The 26,210-nt window shown below is 41.7% G+C and overlaps 1 protein-coding gene across 2 annotated transcripts in view; it reads left to right on the forward strand.

Moving 5' to 3' along the window:
• sumf1 (sulfatase modifying factor 1) overlaps positions 1-26,210 on the forward strand; it is a 141,010-nt gene that overhangs the window by 9,570 nt on the left and 105,230 nt on the right. For both annotated transcript variants that reach the window (XM_067998948.1, XM_067998950.1), the window contains exon 3: positions 2,762-2,836. In XM_067998948.1, the coding sequence (XP_067855049.1) occupies positions 2,762-2,836 (75 nt within the window). The remainder of the gene's footprint in view (positions 1-2,761; positions 2,837-26,210) is intronic.

Below are 26,210 nucleotides of genomic sequence, written 5' to 3' on the forward strand. Positions count from 1 at the left end.
GATAAATTGGTTGTTGTGTGTGAAATGTATTTACATTAACAGTAAATACATTTCACATTGGGATGTCCTGAGGATGTGAAAGGCGCTATATAAATGCATGTTTTTTTTTCTTAATGAAGAGCACTTACCTCTGGAAAAACCCACTGATGCTTGATCTGGCCTGCTGGCAAAAACAGCTAATTTATCAGGGGGTGGCTTGTGGGAATTTTAAAAATATCAAGAGTCGTTACTACTCTGTCAGCATTAATACGCTGGGAATGATCTACAGCTCCCACTGCCAGCAGTGTTGCTCTCCTCCTTTTAATAATAACCTTCAATAATGAGGCAGGTCCCAGCTGAATGAAGAGAGCAGCGGTGTTGGGAGCAGGAGCTGCAGGTCATTCCCAGTGCATGCTTTCTTTTTAAAAAAAAATAGGTTATAATTATTTTTACATAAACCCACTGGAAGATCAGCTGGTGGGAGGGACCAAAAAGCAAAGTTCTGAGGGTCAGATAAGATCAGAAGTAGGCTGGGTTTGCATTGTAATTTGGATTGTTAAAAATATATAAAGTAAGTATTGCACAAGTCACAAAATACTGATATTTTTGGAATCTGCACATGTGCTATTCAGCTTGTCTCAGCACTCTTCAATGTTATGAGTGGGTTATGAAGCAATTATCAATCTGACTCATTCTGGTGTAGCTCACTACATCTCCATGGGGTCAAATATTTAGTTGCTCACTATGCATAACGACACCATAGAACTGTTTGTGTAAAATTCTCCTTTTTGTTAAGTGTGTTCCTTTTTAGACAGTGTTTACAGCTGTACTAGAAATATCAGAGGATATTTCAAAAATAAAAGTTACAGCAATCGTAGCAATTCTCTCACCCATGTAATAGGTTTGAAATCGGTCACGTTCTTTTTGACCATATAAACCTCACTCATGACATTTTCTCAATGTTGTCAGCTCAGCTATGGCCTTTGACGAAATAAACACCCGGTAATATTTGCTGCTCCACAAAATGGCATGCTGTTCTAACAGTTTATTTTCATCTAATGATATTACAATGTGTGTTCCAGTCATCCATGTAAACATATATCAAGTGAATTGAATAAAGGTTCTCTCAGAGAAGCAGCTAATTAAAAGGAAATTGGGCATCTGTTTTTCTGTATTTGGAAATACAGATATAGAGCCTATGTAAGCAGGCCACCAATGGCTGTTTGGAACAATGGGGTGTACTTTTTTTCTTCTGTATAGAATCTATAGCCTTATCTTCTGTGATAGTGTCAGTGTGCAATGTCACACAGTGGGCTGCCCTACATAAGCCACAGGCTGAACAATGTTGATACTCCGCATAATGCTATGCCTAAAGCTCATTTTGTGCAAAGACTGCCATTCTTACAATTACTTATTCGCTGTGGTTGAAGTTGCTCCCATCGATGTTTGCGATTAGTAATTGTCTTCTAGTAAAGCCTATTTATGTTCTTGTTGGTGCCTGTACAGACTGATCACAATAGTAGAAAGTACCATTTCATAAGGAGGTAATAGATATTGGATTGTGGATGACTGGATTAAAATTTGGTACAATTCGGGCAGAGACCTTTTGAAGTCTGAACTGTGTTTTTGCTCTCTGTTTAACAACACAATAAACAAGACCACTTGAGTATGTCAGGATCTCTGTACGTGCAAATTCTGGAGTGCCAACTCCTGCAGCACATCTGGCCCTGGGGATTTTATTGGAAATCTCAACCGAAATTGGAAGAAGAGAAAAAGTACCAAAGGCACGTGGGTCGTCTTACTCACCAGTCACTTGGCTTACCCACTTGTTTTCCATTGAGACTTTTATTCAAAAGCTTCACATAAACATTCTTTACACAGCACTGTAACCAAGATTGTGGTGAATACATTTTTCTATACCTACTCTTTTTAAAATGCTTTAACATGACCCTGCCACGGAACACCTATTCTACTTTGTCTCCTTTTATTTATATTCTGTTCTCTATCCCCTTCCATATTCTTTACCATTCCTCTCGTCACCCTGTTGCTTGCAGATCCTTCCCTCCTCTGAAACAGCATTCTGTTACTCATTGCTTCCCACACACAACAACACAACATCCTCCTGTATTTTACCTGTGACTCTCAGTATACTAACACACTAGTGACTGTGCTGTGGGCTCCTGCCTGTCCAGTGCTGTATCCATTGTACATTTGATCAAGTGAGCAGCCTAGACTTTCCTGTTCTCCTAATGTCAACCAAATCATTACAGCTGGAGTAGGAAGTGGATGTGTCACACGTGTGCAGTAGAGCATGTTCTGAGTTTGAAAGTCTGAACGCATTGGTGGGCCAGTGTAAATTGAGTTTTGCTCTGCAATTATTACTCCATTTACATTGCACAGCTCGAGCCAACAGTGTAAACCTACTGTGTTGCAGTTTTCTTTGGAATCAGTGAGCGCCATCAACATTGGTGGTTTCCACTCGCATCTCTGCTTCCACCTGCAAGGGGGAGGAGGGAATGTAAATTCATTGACTCCTTTTATTAGCATAAAAATAACTTTAAAAATGAGTACGTGACTGAACGCAAGAAAGTAACTGCAAAGAACTTTCGTGGAAATGAGGTAACGTTCTTAAGAATATATACACCAGATGTGGCTGAGACAATCTGAATCAAGCATGGAAGTTTGGAGTGATCGAAGCAGCATTGAGGCCTTTAAATTGAAATGAAAACGAGACCCTAACTTGCTGCAGTTCACACTCAATTGTTGTTTCTTTCCACTGTAGGCAGAAACATTTGGAGACTCCTTTGTGTTTGAGGGGCTACTGAGCGACAAAGTGAAGAGCAGCATGACCCAAGCTGTAAGTACTGTACACCTCATGCACACTGTTGTGCATGTCACCCAGGGTTGTGACCTTCTGTCAGGTCCAAAATCAGAAATGGGGAAGACTGGATTATGGCTTGAGCTCTGAGATTTATCTTGCTGATGAAAATAACATCATAATGCCTCAAGTCGTAAGAGACAGAAGTGAAAAAATTGGACATTATCAATTTTTTTAAATCTCGCACACTCATCTGGGTGTCTTATTTGTTTATATATTAAAAATCTTTCTGCCCAGCTCCTTGTTATGGTTAAACATTTAGAATGGAAATCCTGTATCTGAACAGTTTCCTGTAACAACATTGTTATAGGCTCTGGCCAGTAGGTGGTGCTACTGGATGAGCAAAAATTTCCTCCAACTAAATATTGGGAAGACCGAAGCCATTGTCTCTGGTCCCAGCCACAAACTCCATCCCTCCTTGGCTATTGTCTGAGGCTGAACCAGACTGTTTGCAAACTTGGTGTCCTATTTGACCCTGAGACTCGACCATTCCAATGCTCTTCTGGCTGGCCGGCCGGCCTGCCTCCCATCTTCCACCCTCCATAAATTTGAGCTCATCCAAAACTCTGTTACCTGTATCCTAATTTGCACCAAGTCCAATTCACCCATCACCCCTGTGTTCGCTGACCTACATTGGCTCCTGGTCCGGGAATGCCTCCATTTTAAAATTCTCATCCTGTTTTCAAATCCCTCTATGGTCTCACTGCTCCCTATCTCTGTAATCTTCTATAGCCTTACAACCCTCAGATCTCAGTGCTGCTCCATTTCTTGCCTCTTGCGCATCCCCAATTTTAATCGCTCCGTGGCCGTACCTTGAGCTGCCGAGGCCTAAAGCTCTAGAATTCCCTCCCTAAACCTCTCTGCCTGTCTCTCCTCCTTTTAAGATGCTCCTTAAAATCTACCTCTTTGACCAAGCTTTTGGTCACCTGCATTGATATCTCCTTATGCGGCTCGGTTCCAAATTTGTTTGATAACGCTCCTGTGAAGCGCTACGTTAAAGGTGCTATATAAATGCAAGTTGTTGTTGCTATGTCACTGAAGTCTCTCTCCCAACTCCCTCGCCATCTTGTATATTAAATATTTATATTCATCAACTGACCATGGGCAGCGTCACGGGAAATTTACTGGTATTTCAGAAATATTTGCCGATTGCTGAATGAACAGGCGATCACCTTAATGATACCTGTTAAATAGTTTAGCACTGTTTGGAAGAAAGCAATAGTTGCATTTGTGTAGAAAGAAGTTTGCTCAGCAGAATGGCAATACAGTCTCAAAGGCCAATTGTTACTGAGTTCCGTAGTGGTGTCTGTTTTCCAAGTTTTTTCGTAATTGGAGCAAGTTGTGAAAGTGTTTGAGATTTGCTTGTATTCAGCACATTGCAGCTCTATAAATGTTCTGCTTCACTCATACGGTCTCTATATTGCTTTACTCTGATGTCTTGCCATGTGCTGTGCTGTAAACCTCATTCAGTTGGGAACCAGCTGGAGTAATGTTAAAATCATCTGACGTTAATAAATCGTGCAGAATTGGTCGAGACTTCACTGCAAGTGTTATTGGCTTCAAATAGCAACCGGAGTTGTGGGAGAAACACTGGCTAGTGAGAGCTTGGAATTAAACACCTCCAAAGAGAAATAAATGGGAATTGTACTAGCGCTCCAGTAAATCTTTGGCTCATGCTAAGTTTTGCTATCTTGGGTATAGAAATCCTTTGGAATATGGACTCAGAAAAGTTAACATTACAAGACAAATCCTTAAAATATTGGCTCATGTGATAATTAGTACCGAATTGGAATTAAAATATGTATCCACTAAACTTAGTGAAACTTACAATCTTTATATAATTTTTGATTTTTTTAAAAAAAGCTGTAGTTTGCATATCTGTAAGTAATATTCACCGAGACACACATAGATGCAGACTTTTTATAAGTGGGGGTAGGTCACTCCTCGCAGTTTGAACAGTGGGAGGGGTCAGTGTGGCGAGAACATAGTGGGCACTGGTGGCTTGAAGTCTGCTGTGATGTTTGGCTAATTAAGGGGGAGGGTCCTGGAGATTTTTTTTTCTCTCACTATTGATCTTCCTCGATTGGGCAAGCTGAGCAGTCGGACGTAGTAACCCACAGAAAGGAGATCCATAAATTTTTGTGCAGTCCCTACATCACTCCATCAGACTGATGCATGTCCCACAGGTGCTTTACCCAAATGTTTGCAGTGGGCAGGTCGCTCAGCCCCTCAAGCCTGCTCCACCATTCAATTAGATCATGACTGATCTGCACTTCAACCCCATTTACCCGCCTTTGCTTCATATCCCTTCATATCCCTTGATACCCCTTACCTAACAAAAATCTATCGATCTCAGTCTTGAAAGCTCCAATCAAAAGCTGGGTTTTGCATCTTCACCCTGTGGGCAGTGCGATGGTGGCTGGTGGGACCTGTACCAGCTCTTGTGGCCTCCACAGATTTTGCTCTCAATACTTCGAGGGAGGGGAGAAGGTGTTTGTGGATCATTAGTCATTAGCCCTCTTTTTAAATCCATTGCTTTCCTCCATGGTGCAGGTGGCCCCCAACCATCTTCCTGTCGTAGGCACAGCAGAATAATGTGGGATGCAAATGTCGTCGTGACTACGACTAATGTTGCCATGACCACCCGACAGTGGGTGTCTTTCAGCCCACAGCCAAAGTTCTGACTCTTAATTTCTTTCTGTTGGCCTCCACTGGAAAATGAAGTGTGTAAATTTTCTTCTGAGGACAGTAGCTCAGCTGTAAAACCCTCAGTAGTCAAATAGCCAGCCAGCAATTACTGTCTAGGTTCAGACTCGAAGAATGGCCAACAGGTGAAGAATCACTGCCTTCAGGATAAAAAGAGAGAAAGCTAAAGAGTGTACCATCTTTGTATTTGTAATTTCTGGTCATGTGTAACGTCCATCTCTGGTGCATGTGCCCAGGGATTTAAAAGATTCATTCAGTAAGTCGAGCATTTTAATCTCACTTTTAAAAAAAAAGTACAAGCATGTCCATCTTGTACAATTTTAAAAAGAAGAATTTTTAAAAATTTGAGATATTCATCAGACCCACCCAACCTTATTGACCTCCCTTGGCATTGTGAAATAAAAACAGAAAATGCTGGAATCACACAGCAGGTCAGGCAGTATCTGCAGAGAGAGAAACAGAGTTAATGTTTCAGGTCGATGACTTGAGTTCCGATGAGAGGTCATCGACCTGAAACGTTAACTCTGTTTCACTCTCCACAGATGCTACCTGATCTGTCGTGTTGCCAGAATTTTCTATTTTTATTTCTGATTTTCAGCATCTGCATTATTTTGCTTTTGTCCCTTGATATTATCACGGGAAGGAATCTGACCCCCCCAATATAAATGTGAATCTTTCTTTTTTTTACCTGTGTATTGTTCCTTCAGCTGGTACAGCAAGGAAACAATTACTTTTATCCAAAAAAAGACTCAATTTTTCCCATCCGCCCCTCCATGCTTTTCTCCCTTGCTGTCCTGAAAGCAGTGAATCATGCTTGGGTAAAGGGTCACGGTCATTGGGCAAATTCCAGTCCAAGCCACCATTCCACACTTGTGAGCCTGCAGCTTGAGTGTGGGGTGGCTATTCAGTTCTGAACAGCATAACAACTGAGTCTGATTCTATCCTCAACCAACATCCATACAAACTCCAGCAGGGATTGTGATCAAGAACAGGAAGCCTAGCTGAATCTCTCTCCTCCAGAGGCAGTTAGGTGTGACAATTATCCATCAGTGCCTCACCGCGATCAGCTAACTCAGCACATGTTGGGGATTGAACCTGCAACCTTCTGTCTTCATGTTCACCCAGTAAGCCAATATAGGCACTCTGAACTGTCTTTTACTGTCTGTACTATTCCTTGGCTAAAGTGACCTGCATACCGTAGGGGGGGAAAGAGTTTTCTCGGCGATAGCTTTGCTGTTTGGTTACAGTCTGGCACTTAGAACTCTCGTATTAATTAACCGTTTTGATTGCTGCTACTTTGACCTTTTTGTTCATTTTTGTTTAAAAAAAGCAAATCAGGCAGGTGCAGTGGGTTAGGATGCTGCTCTTCTCCTTTGAGATTTGAGTTCAAAGACAGCCAGCACATGGGATCAAAACCACCTTTCGCTAGCTGTGAAACCATGTTCAGGGAAGTCTCTATCCAGCTACTAACTGGTGTGGGCCCACAGCAGAAAACGGCCCCAAAATAGGCAATCACACTCAGAGGTCAGAACAATTCACACTGGTATAAGGGGTTGTTCTGAGTTGGGAGGATGAAGGCATATTATTGTGGCAGAGTGGAGGGAATAGTAATCTGCGCTAGGCTATACCTGACTTGGGAGAGCTTGATGTTGACGCTGGGTGATGAAAATGGTTGAAGTGTTCCATCCCAAAACTGAGATCCTTCTCTTAGATGAATACTTTTTTTAAACAAACAAATTGAAGGAACAAGGAAAAGATTACTTCCCACAATTGCAATCAACAGAAGAATAACTATACTGGAGTTAATTATTTTATTCCCAAAGTTTCTGATCTTAGAGTTGCTCACACCGGTTTGTGGGTATGAAGCTGGTGTTTTTTGAACTTGGCAACTGAGGAGGTAGATCTCAATGGTCTTTTCCAATCCTGAATATTTCTATGTTCTAACTGAAGATACATCTTTCTTCAGTTTAATGCTCTTTCTGTAGACATGTGCCGAGGACGTTTGGTCACATTGTTTCCAATATAGAAAGTATTATTCCAAGTGCCTTTAACGATCGAGATCATTTTGCGAATTTTATTGTTTTCCATGTATTGCAAAGATTGAAAAGATTTCAACTTCTGATTTGGTGGTCCCAATATGGAAGTAATGCAAAAGAATGTCTCAGGCCCAACTCTGAGTGCAATGTGACAGATATTTACCATGGATGCACTAAATAAAACAGTGAATGTTGGAAATCAGAAAAAAAAATAGGGAATGCTGGAAATGCACAGCACATGAAGGAAAAAGAAAGACTGCTGTTTGGTGTGGGATTCCTCTCATCAGAGCTGGCAATGGTCAGGCTGCAGAAGTAACTTTTATAGGACTAACCAAAAAGGGAAGAACTGCAGGTCGAGGTCAGGAATACAAACATGCAAACTACTTCACCAAGCAACAGCCAATGGGTGTCATGGGCTGCAAATAGTTTTAAAAGTTAGCATATATTTGGCCAGTCCTATAAAGGAGTCATGTTGTTCTGATGTTGGGCCCCACCTGAAATGTTAAGCTCTCTTATAGACGCTGTGGCATTTTTGAGTTGTGCTGCACACTCATTTCCCTGTGTTCCCATAAGAGTGAAACACATTGAGAAAAGCAATGAAACCGTTATGATTTCTCTACTCATCCGCCCCGCACCCCCCCCCCCCCATTTTTTTTAACTCTGGCTCAATTGTTCCATTTAGTTTAGAGTAGTGCAGGTCATTTTACATTATTTAATCTGCAAGTACCAGTTCCACAATGATCCACAATTAACTGCAGGTTTGGTGAAGCCTGTTTACATCCCTGAGGAGGATATACATCTTTTGCCTGTTCTGTTCTATATATCCTGTAGTGTCCATTTCAATATTGCTATCACCAAAGGACAGTGAATTCTCTCTCTCTCTCTCTCTCTCTCTCTCTCTCTGCCCTAGTTTAATAATCACTGCACTGTAGATTGTTAATGTCTATTAATAATTTCTGTTCCTCTTTGTACAACCTAATTTAAAATCACTGCAACTGTTAATAGGCTATTATCTTTCTCTATATATCCCAGTTTTAAAACCACTATAGCGTCTTAATGAGTTTCTCTCTTTCTCCCCTCTCGTTTATATCTCAATCTGCAGTGTGTTGAAAGGGTGGAATTCAATTTGATGCTTGGGGAGGGTGTGCACTTTCCTGGAGACCCAGCAAATCAGCTGCTTTTTCAGTTTTGTGATTTTTTTTTTAAAACTCTGGCACAATAGTTCCATTTAGTTTGGAGTAGTGTAGGTCATTTAATCTAAAAGTACCAGTTCCACAATGAATCACCGTAAACTACAGGTTTGCTTTTCTGAGTGGCGTTTTAATATCTTTAAAGTATTGCTTTCCCTTCGCATCCTCCTTATTTTTCTCCCAAATTCCCACACAGTGCTCCAGGCAACAAAATTTAAACACCGTCTATCAACAACAACTTTGCCAACTTGGACATTCTTAGAAGATTAATGAGCACCCCTGATGGGTCAGCAAGTATGTAAGTGTCAGTTGTGGCTCAGTGGTAGTACTCTTGCCTTTGAGTCAAATAGTTGTGGGTTCAAGTCCCATTCCAGAGACTTGAGCACAAAATCCAGGCTGACACTTCAATGCTTTACTGTCAGAGCTGTTGTCTTTTAGATGAGCCATTAAACCGAAGCCCCACCTGCCCTCTCAGGTGGGTGTAAAAGATCCCACTACACTATTTTAAAGAAGAGCAGGGAAAGTCTCCCCAGTGCCCTGACCAATATTTATCCCTCAACCAACATCAATAAAAACAGATTATCTGGTCATTTGTTTCATTGCTGTTTGTGGGAGCCTGCTGTGCGCAAATTGGCTGCCACGTTTCCGAAATTACAACAGCAGTGACTACACTTCAAAAGTACATAATTGATTGTAAGATGCTTGGGATGTCCTGAGGTCGTGGAAGGTGCTATATAAATGCCAAGTCTTTTTTTTTCTTTAAGTTATACAGACCAGAATGACCGTGGTCTGATCCCTGGAATTTGCTTTGGGGACTGACCCCAGTGCTGCTACCGCTGCCCCAGCTATCATGGTTCAATACCCATGGGTTACGGAGGAGCAATGTCAACCTTAGTTCTCTCTCCTGATCTCTATCCCTACAGCCAGTGCATCTGTGTCAACATTGAGGACAGGATTTGGCTCAGCTTTGATGCCTCATATGATTGAATAGGTTGCCGTGACTGACTTTGTAGGTTGGGATAAATAAAGACCACTTGAACAAAATAGCAGAAAGCACCCAACTCTTGTCAAGCTGTAACCCACAAAGGAATCAACTCCTTCAGATAAGGAGGAGAAGGGAGAAAATTGGCAAGTCAAAAACAATTATGCGTCAACTGGGCAGTATCTATTTTGTGACTAGCTCGGCTGCCATGCTATCATTTGTCTATTACATCATTGTTATCAAGGCCCTGTCCTGTTTACTGTAACCTAGCAAGCTCGGTGAGAACGTATTTCCCTGTAAGTTGTCCAGTGTAGGGTAGTTTGAGTGTTGAGCAGTGTTCCCAAAGTCCCATTTTTGTAATGCTCATGATTCATCTGGGAATCTTAAACATTGAGAAAGCCAACTTTTTAAATGTTCTGTGAATTGCAAGCATCAAATAAAAAAAACTTTAGCCAACTGCAGGACTCGAATGAATCTTAAGTATTGGTAAAGCTAAGAGCTCAGAGCCACAGAGTGGATGATCAATGTGGATTTGAACCCTGCTCTGCTCTCTATCTCTGCTATGGCAGGTCGGTGGTACTGATTGGTGGCTCTTGGTTGTCCCTACACTGGAGAGGGAAACTTCAAAGGAGGAGCCATGCCCGATAGCCCAGCAATCCCTGGTGCTGGTGGTAGTCCATCAAAGCCAACAGAACTTACGGTGGGGGGGTGAATCATTCAAGAGGGGGGAGAAAAATACATTTAAAAAGTATTGTGTTGCTTGTGTAGATCTGTGTTCAGACAGTCCAAGCGAGGGATGAATAAAAAATGAGTATTAAGCAGAGCAGATAAAACACAACTGGGACGAGAGCAATGAGTCACTTTTACATGATTGACTTTCACCTGACCCAGACTGATAAAGGGGGCTGGATCTTTGCCTTAAGTAACCCTCAGTAATGAGTTGGATGATGTATTGTCACTTAGGTTACTAATTACCCCAATCACATTATTACCAATTCACACGGAAATGGGTAAAGTTGGTGAAGGGCATCACAATTCTGATGTGCCAATGACACAGATGCTGTTATATGACTCCTGCAAAATTATTAAGAGTCCCTTCAAGCCAAACTGATCAGGAAAGTCCCAGGTTTGATCCTATTTCATAAAGCAAAATATCGCAGATGCTAGAAATCTGAAACAAAAACAGAAAAGGCTGGGTACTCTCGGCAGAACAGGCAGCATCTGATGAGCAATCACAAGTCCATTGATGTTTCAGGTATAAACCCTTCCTTAGAAGCTGCCTGACCTGCTGAGTGTTTATAGCGTTTGCAGACTTTGTTTTTGATCCCATTTCTTGTTGAGTTTGTTGATCTCAGCTGGGTGGCAAAAAGGGGAGGGGCTTTGCAATTGGCCTCAGTATTACTAGGCCAAGGAAGGTGAGAAGAGAATCAGCCAGGCTCCCTGCTTCTGATTCTTACAATGACAACAACTGAATTTATATAATGCCTTTAACGTAGTAAAATAACCCACGGAGCTTCAAAGGTGTAATCAGACGAACGTATGCCAAGACAAAGAAGGGGATATTCGGATGGGTGAGAGACTGGTTTTAAGGAGGGTCTTAAAGGATGACGGGGAGGTGGAAGGAGGGGTTTAGGGAGGAAATACCAGAACGTGGAGCTTAGACGACTGAAGGCATGGTCGCCAGTAGAGAGACAAAGTTGGGGGAATGGGAGCAGAAAAGGCTAGAGTCAGAGGAACTGAGAGTTCAGGGAGAGGAGTTATAGCACTGGAGGAGGGTACAGTGATAGGGAGCGGCAAGGCCATGAAGAGGATTTTATATTTGAGTTGGAGGACCGCGAGCCAGTGCAGGGGTCAGCAAGGACGGATGATGGATGAGTGGGACTTGGTGTGGGATGGGGTATGCACAGCAGTTTTGGATGAGCTGAAGTTCATGGTGAGTGAAGAATGTGAGGCTACCCAGAAGAGTATTGGAATAGTCAAGTCTAAAGATGTCAAAAGATGGATGAGGGTTTCAGTGACAGATGGGCTGAGGTTGGGGCAGAGCTGGGTGATGTTACGATGTGTGAGCTTAAATAATAAGTAACATGGAGTGACTGAGATACCGGACAACAGGTGACACTTGGAACTTTACCTGAGCAAGAGTCACCACTTTGAGGGGGAAGGGAATCTAAGTATCCCTTGGTCCAAGCCTTGGTTTGCACCTTCCTCATATTCACAGTTCTGGAGTGATCTACATTTAAAGAAGAGAGAAAGAACTTGCATTTACACTCTGCCTTTCACAACCTCAAGACATCCCAAAGCGCTTTACAGGCAATGAAGTATTTCTGAAGTGCAGTCACTGTTGTAATGTAGGAAATGCGGCAGCCAGCTTGTGCACACAGATCCCACTGGCTGCTTTGAAATTAATGACATGATCATCTGTTTTAGGTGGTAGTTGAGGCATAAATGTTGGCCAGGACACTGAGAGAACTCTTCTGCTCTTTGAATAGTGCGGTGGAATCTTTTACTTTCACCTGAGAGGGCAAATGGGGCCTCGGTTTAACGTCTCATCCAAATGACTGCACTGAAGTGTCAGCCTAGATTACGTGCCAAGTCTGTAGAGTGCGACCTAAACCATGACGTTCCAACTCGGAGACAACAGTGCGACCACTGAGGCAAGGCTGACCATTTGTGACTGAAGATTATTTTCTTCTCCCAGTACACAACATAACTAAACGTTCGACATAGACTTCATCAGCTGATTTTGAAAATGGAGCTAAAATGGTGGTTTGTCATGGCTGTTTGAGAGCTAAACAAATTTTTAAAAAACTTTTTAACTACTTGCCTGTATTTGTTTGTTTAGAAAGCACACACATTGGCCAATTCTTTTGTCTTTCCTGTTACCCATTGCCATTGATGCTGCATTTTGTAACAGTATTTTGAACCTGGATGCCATACGTCATGAAAAGTGTCCTCTGCCCATCGTCATGTCCTTGTGCTTCGCCGCTGGGCCTTTAAAGAGATAGCAATCTGTTGATGATGAACAAAACCAGGTTTTCTCCTGAATGTTTTAATGTGGAGCCCTCCTGAAACCAGTCTCATTAAAGTGTGTTAAAATACTACTTGTAGCAAAATGGTGACCAACACAACACTTGAGCATGTAATCTAGGGTTACACTCCAGTGCAGTACTGATGGAGTGCTGCACTGTCGGAGGTGCTGTCTTTCAGAAGAGATGTTAAACTGAGGTCCCATCTGCCCTCTCGGGTGGACATAAAAGATCCCTTGGCACTATTTTGAAGAAGAGCAGAGGAGTTCCCCCGGTGGCCTGGCCAATATTTATCTCACAACCGACATCACTTTTTAAATTTTTTAATATAAAAAGCAGATTATCTAGTCATTATCATGTTGCTGTTTGTGAGACCTTGCTGTGTGCAAATTAACTGCCGCGTTTCCTACTGACTTACCCTTCAGTACTTCATTGGCTGTAAAGCGATTTGGGATATCCTGAGGTTGAGAGGCACTATATAAATGCAAGTCTTTCTTTTTAACATGGAACAAGAGGATCTGGGACCTCTGTAATCTATATTCATGAGTCTTCTGTGTTCAGCTGGGGAAAGTACATGCAGTGTATTGAGAAATTGCTGAGCCTGAAGCAAAGCTTTTATTTAATTTGTTTGGCTGTCGGATAATGCTCACATTTACACTAGCAATAGTTAAAGCTGTTCATGCATAACTTGTCCCAGCTGGTAGGACTTTAAACAAAACACTGTCACCATGGAGACAATATTGTGTCTCGCTTTATTCTCACACAAAGCTGCAGTTTCACTATGGGTTTGTGGACTCATTATTGTTTTTCTTTTAATGTGTTTTGGTTAAGTGTCAGTTAAAACTCGTTCGGGATAAGGATCTGAGTTCTCAATCTTTTTTTAATTGAGATGAGCTCAGGGACCATGAAAACATTGCAAGTTTATTCCTCCAGCAGCAGATTATAAATATGCAGAACCTCTTGAAACAGCAGGATGACCTAAAATGGATGAATGAAGAGGGAAAGTCTTTGGGGAAGATTTTTTTTGTTCAAAATAGTCATCCTATGGTAAAATGTCGGTGTAAAGCATGTTTTCTTGGGATTCCCTCCCACAGAGACACAAGCTACATGGAATGTTGTTTAGGACACATCAGTTGGAATACCAGCCGTTTCCAGAGAGGTTTGCACCTTTTTAACGTTGAAATATTTTTCATTGAGACTTGGCTAAGCAATTAATGTGGTTACCAGGTTGGGAGGGAGATTTCTCATTCAAGGCGATAGGTTTGGTGAGCCAATCCTCGACACTGAGCTTAGGGAGAGGTCAAAGTCCCCCTGTCTGCAGCAGGTTTCAGTGAGAAGGTGCAGAGGTCTCATTTTTTAAAAGATTGTACCATGTAATTGAGGTTGCTGAATTGCAAAGTGAGTTAGCCCCTTATCTTATGTGTATCTTGTTATACCTCATGATAAGGGAGTGGGAGGAAATTGAACCTTGTATTGAAAACTGTATTCTGTTAATTTATGTATTGTAAAATAAATCAATTTGTTGGTTTACAGGTGTGCTTATCAGTTCACATTCAAAATAATAACACATGTGGCAGCATGTGCAAGATCAAGATATCCAGTGATCACAGTGAGGGGTCTTATAGTTTCACCTCCTGCGTCATGCTATCATTTAGCTAGTTATTGAGCAGTACAGATTATCCAGATCGTAGGGTACACGGGGTGACAGGAAATGCTAAACCCAACAGATTATCTAGTGCACACCCAAGGTTTGTAACAGCCATTCTGAAGTCCCAACATCAATTACAGCAAATAGAACTGCTCCAGACACCATACACCTCCTCCTCCTCCTCCGTAATGTTTCCCAGCCAGCCTGGAGACGAGGAGATCTGCTATGATAGGCCTTAATTTAGGTAAGAAATTTGTTGGTTTTTTTAAAAAAAATTAAAAGATTTGGGTCCTGAAATTATACTGTGGGATACTAATGTACAAATGCTTAACACGTTAGTCTGAAGTTCCCCTCTGCTAGTTTAGCAGAGGCATCAGCCCATTTATTTCAAATGGATAAGCTTCTCTGCTAAACTTGGAGAGAGAGGAATTTCGGACATACATGCTACCCCTTCTTTCCTAATGACTTTGACCCATGCCAGGTTATGGCTGATGAGTGACATTGGCTATCCAATATTTCCTTTTAAATTGGCATACTTCATCTGCAGGGTGGAAGTGTGTGTTTTGGTAAACTATTTGACCTTGAAGGCCCCCCCGTGGTCAAATATAATTCCTGACTTTTCTCATTGTCAACACATGTGCCTTTTTTGTTCTCTCCCTGGCTTGGAATACATCGCATGATTGTAATGTCCCATGTTGCCCCTGTTAACTGATTACCAGTGCATAAACCTGGGCCTTCCAAGCCAATATAGCTCAATGTGACATCAGATGGTGCAATTATCCAGCAAGCTATCAAGTTGTCTTTTTTTTGCGCTCTTTGTCACCATTGAGTGAAACAAGTCAAAAGCATGTTTAAGTTTGCTCCACTGAACCGCAAAGGTGTATTTTACCATCCGTTCTTCGAAGAGCAGTCCCTTCTGTGACAATCACAATTTCTGTTTTCCCACACCAGCCAACCTTGCGACATCTGCTGAGACTGTCACATTAGGTCCAATTAATGGGTAAATTTTGTGCTGCAGACTCTTTGTGGCCTGATTTGAAACTGGCCAAACTCCCTTCATCGTGACTCTTTATAACCATCAAAAAGAGACTTGCAGCACATTAATCTGGCATGTAGGATTTGATTTACTTTCCACTAATGATGCTGGCCATAACTTGCAGGTATTATAGGAACATAGGAACAGGAGTAGGCCATTCAGCCCCTCGTGCCTCCTCCGCCATTTGATAAGATCATGGCTGATCTGTGATCTAAATCCATATACCCGCCTTTGGCCCATATCCCTTAATACCTTTGGTTGCCAAAAAGCTATCTATCTCAGATTTAAATTTAGCAATTGAGCTAGTATCAATTGCCGTTTGTGGAAGAGAGTTCCAAACTTCTACAACCCTTTGTGTGTAGAAATGTTTTCTAATTTCACTCCTGAAAGGTCTGGCTCTAATTTTTAGACTGTGCCCCCTACTCCTAAAATCCCCAACCAGCGGAAATAGTTTCTCTCTCTACCCTATCTGTACCCCTTAATATCTTATAAACTTCGATCAGATCACCCCTTAATCTTCGTAACTCGAGAGAATACAACCCCAATTTGCGTAATCTCTCCTCGTAACTTAACCCTTGAAGTCCGGGTATCATTCTGGTAAACCAACGCTGCACTCCCTCCAAGGCCAGTATGTCCTTCCGAAGGTGCGGCGCCCAGAACTGCTCACAGTACTCCAGGTGTGGTCTAACCAGGGTTTTGTATAGCTGTAGCATAACTTCTGCCCCCTTGTACGCCAGTCCACTAGATATAAAGGCTAGCTTTCCATTAGCCTTATTGATCATTTTCTGCACCTGTTCATGACACTTCAATGATCTATGTATCTGAACCCCTAAGTCCCTTTGGACATCCACTGTTTTTAACTTTTTACCATTTAGAGAGTACCCTGTTCTATCCTTTTTTGATCCAAAGTGGATGACCTCACATTTGCCTACATTGAATTCCATTTACCACAGTTTTGCCCATTCACCTAATCCATCAATATCCCTTTGTAATTTTATGTTTTAATCTCCACTGCTTACAATGCCACCAATCTTTGTGTCATCGGCAAACTTCGATATGAGACTTTCTATGCCTTCATCTAAGTCGTTAATAAATATTGTGAATAATTGAGGCCCCAAGACAGATCCCTGCGGGACTCCACTAGTCACATCCTGCCAATGTGAGTACCTACCCATTATCCCTACTGTCTGTCGCCTTTCGCTCAGCCAACTTCCTAACCAAGTCCATACTTTTCCCTCGATTCCATGGGCTTCTATCTTAGCTAACAGTCTCTTATGTGGGACCTTATCAAAAGTCTTCTGCAAGTCCATATAAAGAACATCCATTGACATTCCCCTGTCCACTACTTTAGTCACCTCTTCAAAAAATTCAATCAGGTTTGTCAGGCACAACCTACCTTTCACAATTAACTGAAAATTCTCGGTGTTCAGTCACCCTATCCTTAATTATAGACTCCAGCATTTTCCCCACAACAGATGTTAGGCTAACTGGTCCATAATTCCCTAGTTTCCCTCCCTCTCCTTTCTTAAAAAGCAGAGTGACATGTGCAATTTTCCAATCTAGAGGGACAGTTCCTGAATCTAGAGAACTTTGAAAGATTATAGTTAGGGTATCTGCAATGTGCTCACCTACTTCCTTTAAAACCCTGGGATGGAAACCATCTGGTCCTGGGGATTTGTCACTCTTTCGTGCTATTATTTTCTTCATTACTGTTGTTTTACTTATGTTAATTTTATTGAGTCCTGTCCCCGATTCATAAGTAAGAAAAGACCATGACAAGAAGCCCTTCTAATAAGAGCATCATTACTGATTGATTCAGCTTTGCCGTAAATTAATGTCCACTCCTGGGTTGATGGCTGCTCCTTGGAAGGTTTTGTTTCCACGGGCTGACTTGGTTTAATTCGTACATGATGACACTGGAAGAAAGACTAATATTAACAGAAATAAAGCTATTCCAGTGTAACATTTTACCTAAACTAATAAAATAAATGCTAAAAACCTTTTTTTTTAGTTAATGAAACAAAAAAGTAAATATTTTAAATCTGCTTAGCAACATCCCTTTTCCCCATGTTCCTCCCCCCCCAAAATTTTCATTCTTTGCATCCTTTTTTTGTTTTACTTTAATCTATCATTTCTAACCCTTTCCCGATTTAGGAAAACAATTCCACATAACTGTTTCCTCCTTATTTCCACTGTCCTATTTGGAGGTGCGTGCACCTTTTTTAAAATACTGGATTTTTATTGGCTGAGAATGGTTGAAAAATTGTATTGAAAAACAAATCACCAAAGCCAAACATTTAAGATTTGTGTCTTTGATACATTTGTACAAGCTGGGGAGGGGCTCTGTCAGCAACCTTTACTCATCAGTAGTTTTGCAAGCCTGGCGGCAGCTAAATATGTGAACGTACCCGTGGCGCTGGAAGGGTTAATGTTTAGAAATCTCTCTGTAAGCATATCAAACGAGTATTGAGTTGCATTAAATGATTTGGGCCTGAAGATCAAAGGTAGTATTAGTGTCTGGAGTTCGGAACTCAAAAGAGCTTAGAGCCTTCAAACAGCTAATAAAGATATTTCCTCTCTAAGTAGAACAGGCCTGCCAATTAAACACCACAGTTCTGAAAAATATGGCTTAGTCAGCTAGCTTTGCTGCAAATAAATTCCGGGCTGATTGAGTCAGTCAGCAACTTGTATTTGTATGGTACCTTTTAATATAGTGAAACGTCCCACTCCAGAGACTTGAGCACAAAATCTCGGCTGACACTTCGGTGCAATACTGAGGGAGTGCTGTACTGTCGGAGGTGTTGTCTTTTGGATGAGACGTTAAACCGAGGCCCCGTCTGCCCTCTTGGATGGATGTTCTCCCCAGTGTCCTGGCCAATATTTATCCCTCAACCACACCTAAAACAGATTATCTGGTCATGTCTCATTGCTGTTTGTGGGACCTTGCTGTGCACAAATTGGCTGCTGCGTTTCCTATGTTACAACAATGACTACACTTCAAAAGTACTTCATTGGCTGTAAAGCACTTTGGGATGTCCTGAGATTGTGGAAGGTGCATTAGAAATGCAAGTCTTTCTTTCAAGTTGCTTACAGGGGAGGAAGAACAGATGCCAAGGAGGAGCTTAGAAAAGAATTAGAAGTATCTTGGTATTGGCTTATTTCTTTCTCTCCTGCATGTGGGTTAGAAACCAGCTGTACTCACGGAAAGTGGCTCACCTTGTTCGGGTACGATTGCTCCAGAATATAGACCCTTTATGAGAAATTAGCATCTTTCTGATGAACAAAATTTATAGATCACTGTTGCTGAGGCTGATGATGTATCTTGAACAGAGTGAATTTTGAAATTATTTCTGGCTCTTGGGTTAAACTCCTCTCCAGGGGGGAATTATGTTTAATATGGCAATTTGGTAAGTGGTGAGATATTGGAGTTGGTGCATCATATATAATTGTAATTACATGCACTAATGCCCTTGTCTGTAAGGCTGGATGGCTTGGGGCGGAACACAGTACAGGGACCTGGTCTTTTGAAGCAAATCAAATGCTTCAGTAAGTGCAGAACAAGTAAACCTTTTGAGTTAAGCCTGGGTACAAGTGGTGACTGAACTCAATCTGCTGTATTGTGGTAAGCCTTCAGCAGTTGTGGCTTAGAGCCTTTCCTCTCTGCACTTTAGGTGCTCCATGTACTTAACAATGTGGTTAACACCTTCAGCTCCAGTTTGAAGCACTTTAGAAGCAGGGTCCCTTTACACACAGCTCAAATCTCCTAATCTGTTTCTCTCAGCCTGGTTCAAACAGTTCACACTCTTGTGTTTTTGTTCAAAAACTTTATTTTATGTTGGTGAGTTTCATGCTCCTCAAAGTGATAGATGCTCGTGGTGGGGAATGAAAACATTCCTTGTCAACAGCAGTCACTCCTAGGTCAGGGGTAGATGTAAAGTAAAGCCTGTTCTAAACTGTGTGACCAAAGAGACGTTTTGTTCGGCTTATTTTGGGGAAAAAAATATATACTGTCTCAGATGTAGAATGGATGCTGTTCTTTTCCAAAGTTTCAAATGGAAGGCCAGAGAAAGTCCATCCATGAGAATTGAAAAAGATCCTTTTGAACAAGGATTAATTAAAAGATAAGAGCTTTCATAGAATTATAGAATCTTGCAGCACAGAAAGAGGCCATTCACCCATCTTGCCTGTGCCAGCTCTTTGAAAGAGATATCCAATTAGTCCCACCTCCCTGCTCTTTCGCCGTAGCCCTGCAATTTATTCTCCAAGTATTTATCCAATTCTCTTTTAGAAGTTACTATTGAATCTGCTTCTACCACACTTTCAGGCAGTGCATTCCAGATCAACTTGGAAGTAGAAGTGTGAAGCACTGTCGGTAAGTTAGCTTTTTGAACCACTGTTGAAGCAAAGTTCATTAACCTGTATTTAATTGACATCTTTGGCACCTCCTTGGAAGGATAGTTTGATGTAATTTTTTTTGTTGCAGCTTCATAAACAAACTAGTGTCCCAAAGCAGCTCCCACTATCAACTCTCTGCAGTGGAGCTTTTTATTCATTGCATTTTAATCAGTTCTGTTATCCTGTATGCCACTAACATTGCATTTGATTGAAAAATAATATTGGGAAACTATGTGCTATTGCCACATGTCAAATAGTAGTGTTCCTCCTGATCTGTCATTCTGCGATCAAAAGAAAAGTGAAATTAAAGCTGGGATGTTTGGGCAGGCCCACAGTTCATACTAAAACTGAGCTTAAGAGAAGGACTGACTCGATCACAAGCTTTCGTTAGGTATACCACAAAAGTATAAAAAATGAAAAACATTGCTAAAGCAGAAAAATAATTAATAGGAATATAGGAATTTTTTTTTATTCGTTCATGGGATGTGGGCGTCGCTGGCGAGGCCGGCATTTATTGCCCATCCCTAATTGCCCTTGAGAAGGTGGTGGTGAGCCGTCTTCTTGAGCCACTGCAGTCCGCCTGGTGAAGGTTCTCCCACAGTGCTGTTAGGAAGGGAATTCCAGGATTTTGACCCAGCGACGATGAAGGAATGGCGATATATTTCCAAGTCCAGGATGATGTGTGACTTGGAGGGGAACGTGCAGGTGGTGGTGTTCCCATGTACCTGCTGCTCTTGTCCTTCTAGGTGGTAGAGGTCGCGGGTTTGGGAGGTGCTGTCGAAGAATAGGAACAGGAGTAAGCCATTCTGTCCCTTGGGCCTGCTCTGCCATTCAATTAGATCACTGCTGATCATTACCTCAATTCCCTTTACCCGCCTTTGCACCATATCCTTTGATACTCATACCTAACAAAAATCTTATCGATCTCAGTCTTGAATGCTCCAATTGCCCTAACATCCACAGCTTTTTTGGGGGCAAGAACTCCAGATTTCTATGTGAGAAAGTGCTTCCTGGTTTCCCTCCTAAATAGCCTAGTTAATGTGTTATTGAAATGATGGAGGAAACCTGAGTAAGCTAAGGGCTCTATCAGAGGGCTCTCTGGGCAGTGTGTGCTTGATAATACTGTGTTGGGCTTATAATATTCTCCAGGTACTAAACTACTGTGTATTCTTAACATGTAAATAAATACCTGAGTGATATTAAACTGTAACAGTTGTTTCCCGAGTGTGATGTCAGTGCATTCAACCTAGTGGAAATCTTTCATAATTTCTGTCGTGAAATTTACCACAGCTGAGGTTAATTGTAAGTCCTGGGCTATGTTATCTCTTCCAAGACAGAATTAATAATTGTGCTGTAAGAGGAGGTAGTTGAGATACTGGATAGAGTAGGTACTAGAAAGGCTGGCTGTACTTTAAAGTAGATAAGTGACTCGGTCCGGATGGGATGCATCCTCGGTTGCTGAGAGAAGCAAGGGTGGAAATTGCGGAGGTGCTGGCCATAATCTTTCAAACATCATTAGATACGGGGGTACAGCCAGAGGACTAGGGATTTGCAAATGTTACACCCTTGTTCAAAAAAGGGTGTAAGGATAAACCCAGCAACTACAACCTCGGTGATGGGGAAACTTTTAAAAACGATAATCCGGGACAGAATTAGCAGTCACTTGGACGAGGGTGGATTGATTAGGGAAAGCTAGCACGGATTTGTTACGGGCTAATCGTGTTTAACTTGATTGAATTTTTTGATGAGGTAACAGAGAGGGTTGATGAGGGCAATGCAGTTGATGTGGTGTATGTGGACTTCCAAAAGGCATTTGATAAAGTGCCACATAATAGGCTTTGTCATCAAAGTTGAAGCCCATGGAATAAAAGGGGGCAGTGGCAGCATGAATACGAAATTAGTTAAGTGACAGGGAACAGAGAGTAGTGGTGACCGGTTGTTTTTGGGACTGGAGGAAGGTATACAGTGGTGTTGCCCAGGGGTCAGTACTAGGACCATTGCTTTCTTTATATATTAATGACTTGGACTTGGGTGTACAGGACACAATTTCAAAATTTGCAGATGACACAAAACTTGGAAGTGTAGTGAGGAGGATAGTAAAAGACTTCAAGAGGACGTAGATAGGCTGGTGGAATAGGCGGACACGTGGCAGATGAAATTTAATGCAGAGAAGTGTGAAGTGATACATTTTGGTAGGAAGAATGAGGAAAGGTAATATAAACTAAAGGGTACAATTCTAAAGGATGTGCAGGAACGGAGAGATCTGGGGGTATATGTGCACAAATTGCTGAAGGTGGCAGAACAGGTTGAGAAAGCGGTTTAAAAAAGCATACAGGATCCTGGGCTTTACAAATAAAGGCATAGAGTACAAAAGCAAGGAAGTTATGATGAACCTTTATAAAACACTGGCTCGGCTACAACTGGAGTATAGTGTCCAGTTCTGGGCACCGCACTTTATAAAGGAAGTGAAGGCCTTCGAGAGGGTACAGAAAAGATTTACTTGAATGGTTCCAGGGATGAAGAACTTCAGTTATGTGGATAGACTGGAGAAGCTGGGGTGGTTCTCCTTTAGAGCAGAGAAGGTCTGAGAGGAGATTTGATAGAGGTGCTCAAAATCATGAGGGGGTCTAGACAGAGTAGATAGAGAAGCTGTTCCCATTGGCAGTTGAGAACTCGAGGACACAGATTTAAGGTAATTAGCAAAAGAACCAAAGGCGACATGCAGCGAATGGTTATGATCTGGAATGCACTGCCTGAGGGTGGTAGAGGCAGATTCAATTGTGGCTTTCAAATGGGAATTGGGTAAGTCCTTGAAGAAAAAAAATTTGCAGGGCTGCAGGGATAGGGTGGGGGAGTGAGACTAGCTGGATTGCTCTTGGAGAGCCGGCATGGGCTCGACAGGCTGAATGGCCTCCTTCTGTGCTGTAACCATTTATGATTCTAAAACTACGTTCAAGGGAAAAAATCAACCCAAAAAATGTGTTTCATCCACAACCCCAGAATAAGATCCCTACTGCAGCCATTTCCCACACCTACATAGCAGTTTGAATCATTTGTTTCCTTGATTTTTGACATGCAAATGTCTTTTGATTTTAGATCAGATTGGTTTGTTGATTTTACTCATCTAATTAAAAAATTGTTCGTTCAATGCAGATGTGCAAAGTATTGATATCCCACAATTAACTAAGTAATTGTAAACTAAGACTTGTATTTTGGGAAGTCCGTCTCCACTTTGACTAAGCTTCTGGTCATCCCTTCTACTTTCCTACTTACTGGCTCAGTGCCTATTTTATCTTGCACTTAATTGTGAATTGTCCTTTGGGTGGATTAAACACTCCACCCATCAACGATTTATCCACATTCAGTAAAAAAAAAAGCAAGAACTTGCATTTATATAGCGCCTTTCATGACCTCGGGACATCCCAAAGCACTTTGCAGCCAATGAACTTTAGTGAAGTGTAGTCACTGTTGTAATGTAGGAAACGTGGCAGCCAATTTGCGCATCAAATTATCACAACAGTAAAGTCACAACACTTCTTCCTTTTTGTATTTTCTCTCCTTTGGCTGTACAGGCCTGAGCAGCATGCAAGTATTTGTGGCAGCTATTTACTTGCCACTACAATGTCTTTAGATAACCATCTTCTGAGAAGATTCCTTGCTGTCTTCACAGCAGAAGCATCTCCTCATTGCTGTCGACATTGGGGCTGTTGGTAACAGCTGTAATAAAACAGCAAGTTGTGCATGCCAATTTTTTTTTTACAAGATTTCCTAACATACATTACACTTCAGTAGTCCACAGTGATGTAATTAAAACACCTCAAGTGCATATTGAGTCAATTATCATTTATCTGAACAGTCAAAATGGAATAATTGTAGTGGCTGAATCACTTGCTCTGAATTTGGTCGTATGCTTCTTTATTAACAGATGACCCAGGTTAAGTGCAACTCCTGAGTCACTAGAACTGGATGCCATGAACTAAAAGTCAAGTGTGGTTGGATAATTACTATGGTTTCTTGCTTTCATTGCCTGACCTCTTGTAGCGTCATGGGTCATTCCAGGAAGTGTGTTCCCCAATACACTCCCCCCTTCCTCCCCAACAAGATGCAGTACTCCTTTTAGCTAAGATTATTATTGCCTGTTAAATTAGGACCTTGGTTGTTTTTAACAGGTTCCGTGTAAGAATGGTGTAAGGTTACCAACTCTGGTTGGACGTAGTCTTTTTTTCCCCGGTCTCCAATATCTTTATAACCAATGACTAACTATTAATGAAAGTGTTCAAAGAAAATGAAAAAAACCACACGCTTTCTTTTTAATGTCCTTATGATTTTTCCCCCGAGTTGCTCGCAGCAGCATCCAGGAGATTAATCTTTAATTTGTGGAGGTTCCAGGACAATCCTGGAGGTTTGGCAACCCCAGAAGGGTGAATTTGTAGGGGAATTGGGTTGGCACAGTCAGGTCAATCTCCGTCTCCTGTTAATCTAGGAGTAGGTGTGCAGTCATGTTTGTGATATGGAGAGCTCAGGAGCACACATCTGCTTCCACGATGTTCAGGCCTTTAGAGCCACAGGGGCGAAAGAAGGAAAAGATGTTATGACTTTACTTAATGTGCATGAGCCCTACTTACAAAATGCAAAATATTTTAACCACACTGGATGGGAGACAGAACTTGTAAACAAACCGAAAGGAGGAATGCAAAGCGGGGGTTCCCATGTTCCACTGTGTCGCAAGCTGACTCAAGTCTTTTAAGCAGTGCAGTCATGAGGCTGATGTTAGACTGGCAAGTATGCCTGTGATGTACATCACACTGGAATACTTTTGTAGCCTGCAACCTTTCAGGGTTTTGCAGTACTGATATGTTTAATGTTTGGTTAGCATAGGAATGTTAGACTCTTGACTGCAATGTGCGAGGGGCTGCTGGGACTTCACAGGGTAAATTCAGTGTTTCCATGCTCCGATGGAGAAGGGAGCTAGGCCAGAGAGACAGCTACAGCACTGTAGCCCTGATTGTCAAGCCGTTCTCCTTTTGAGATGTTAATTCGTCTGCCTGTTCAGGTGCACCTAAAGGATCCCATGGCACCTTTCAAAAAGCAGGGAGTTTTCCCGGTGTCCTGGCCAACATTCCTCCCTGGAGAATTCACTCTACCCAAGGTCAAAACAAGATGGCAGCCAGTGGCATCTGGTGCTACTGATGGTAGTTATGTTTGTCACCAGTGGCATTTTGCTTCTGGGGACATGGAGTGAAACTATCTCAAGGTGGTGTTCCCTGCCGCAGGAGGCATGCCACTCCCGTTTTTATATTACGGCATTGCTTCTGAAGGCAAGACTGCAATACAAGCAAATCTGTTGAACGTTTTGTTAAAAAGGCGACACTTCTCACTTTGACAGTAGATAAATCCTGTATTGTGTGCATAATCTGAGAGTTTTAAATTATTCCAGTTATTTGAATGCTAAATACATATAGGTGGCAGCTGTGGCTAAGTGGTAGCCCAGGCACTCTATATAAATGCAAATCTTTCTTTCTATTTCTATATCAGCATAAAAACACTTTTTATTCAAGCAATCCACACAATTAATTATTTTTTCAAAAGTATATATTCAAAAACATTCTTCCTATATCCCTCAATTTTTATTTTATTCTTCCCTTTTATTCAGACCCGACCACTGCTTGACTTCTGGCTTCTCTATCTAGCTGGTCATCTTTTGATATGTCATGAAATGGGCCAAATTACGATCATAAATTTTCCGTTTACATTCCAGACATAAACTAGTATCTTCCCATTCTATTGCATCCTAAAGTTATGTTTTTTAAAAAATATTTTTGATGAGGCTCAAGCTTTTCTATCATGTACTTTTCTTTCCCCCTCTTTTTTCCACCCACCCCAAACCTGCCTCAGGGCCCTATAAGTGCCTCTCTGAAACCAGCCACTAGGCGGTTAATAGAGCTGGAAGACACTTCCGATTATCTATCCTTTAGTGAGAGGAAGCGTTCGGCCTTCAGTTGGTGTCCCTCAGAGGTTGAGCAGGTTGGGAATTGAGTGCAGATCAGTGTCTCAGCGTTCCATAGCACAGTGTGTCGATGCTTCAATGTGTTCAACTAACGTGCTACCAAATCTTAAACTGTAAGATGCCATTGCTTGTAGGCCATGGTTCTAGAAAAACCTCAGGTGTCCGTTTTGTTTTTTGTTACTAAACCACTGTCTGGGCGTGACTGTGAATTGAATCAGTTACACATAGTGCTGAAATAAGGGAATTTTAAAAAAAATGCCTTTTTGTGAATCTTGTGCTCATTAAGGGGAAAGATGCCAATGCTAGAAAAAGGAGCATTTCCTATTC

Source organism: Heptranchias perlo, chromosome 17, assembly GCF_035084215.1.
Source record: "Heptranchias perlo isolate sHepPer1 chromosome 17, sHepPer1.hap1, whole genome shotgun sequence".
Lineage (NCBI taxonomy): Eukaryota > Metazoa > Chordata > Chondrichthyes > Hexanchiformes > Hexanchidae > Heptranchias > Heptranchias perlo.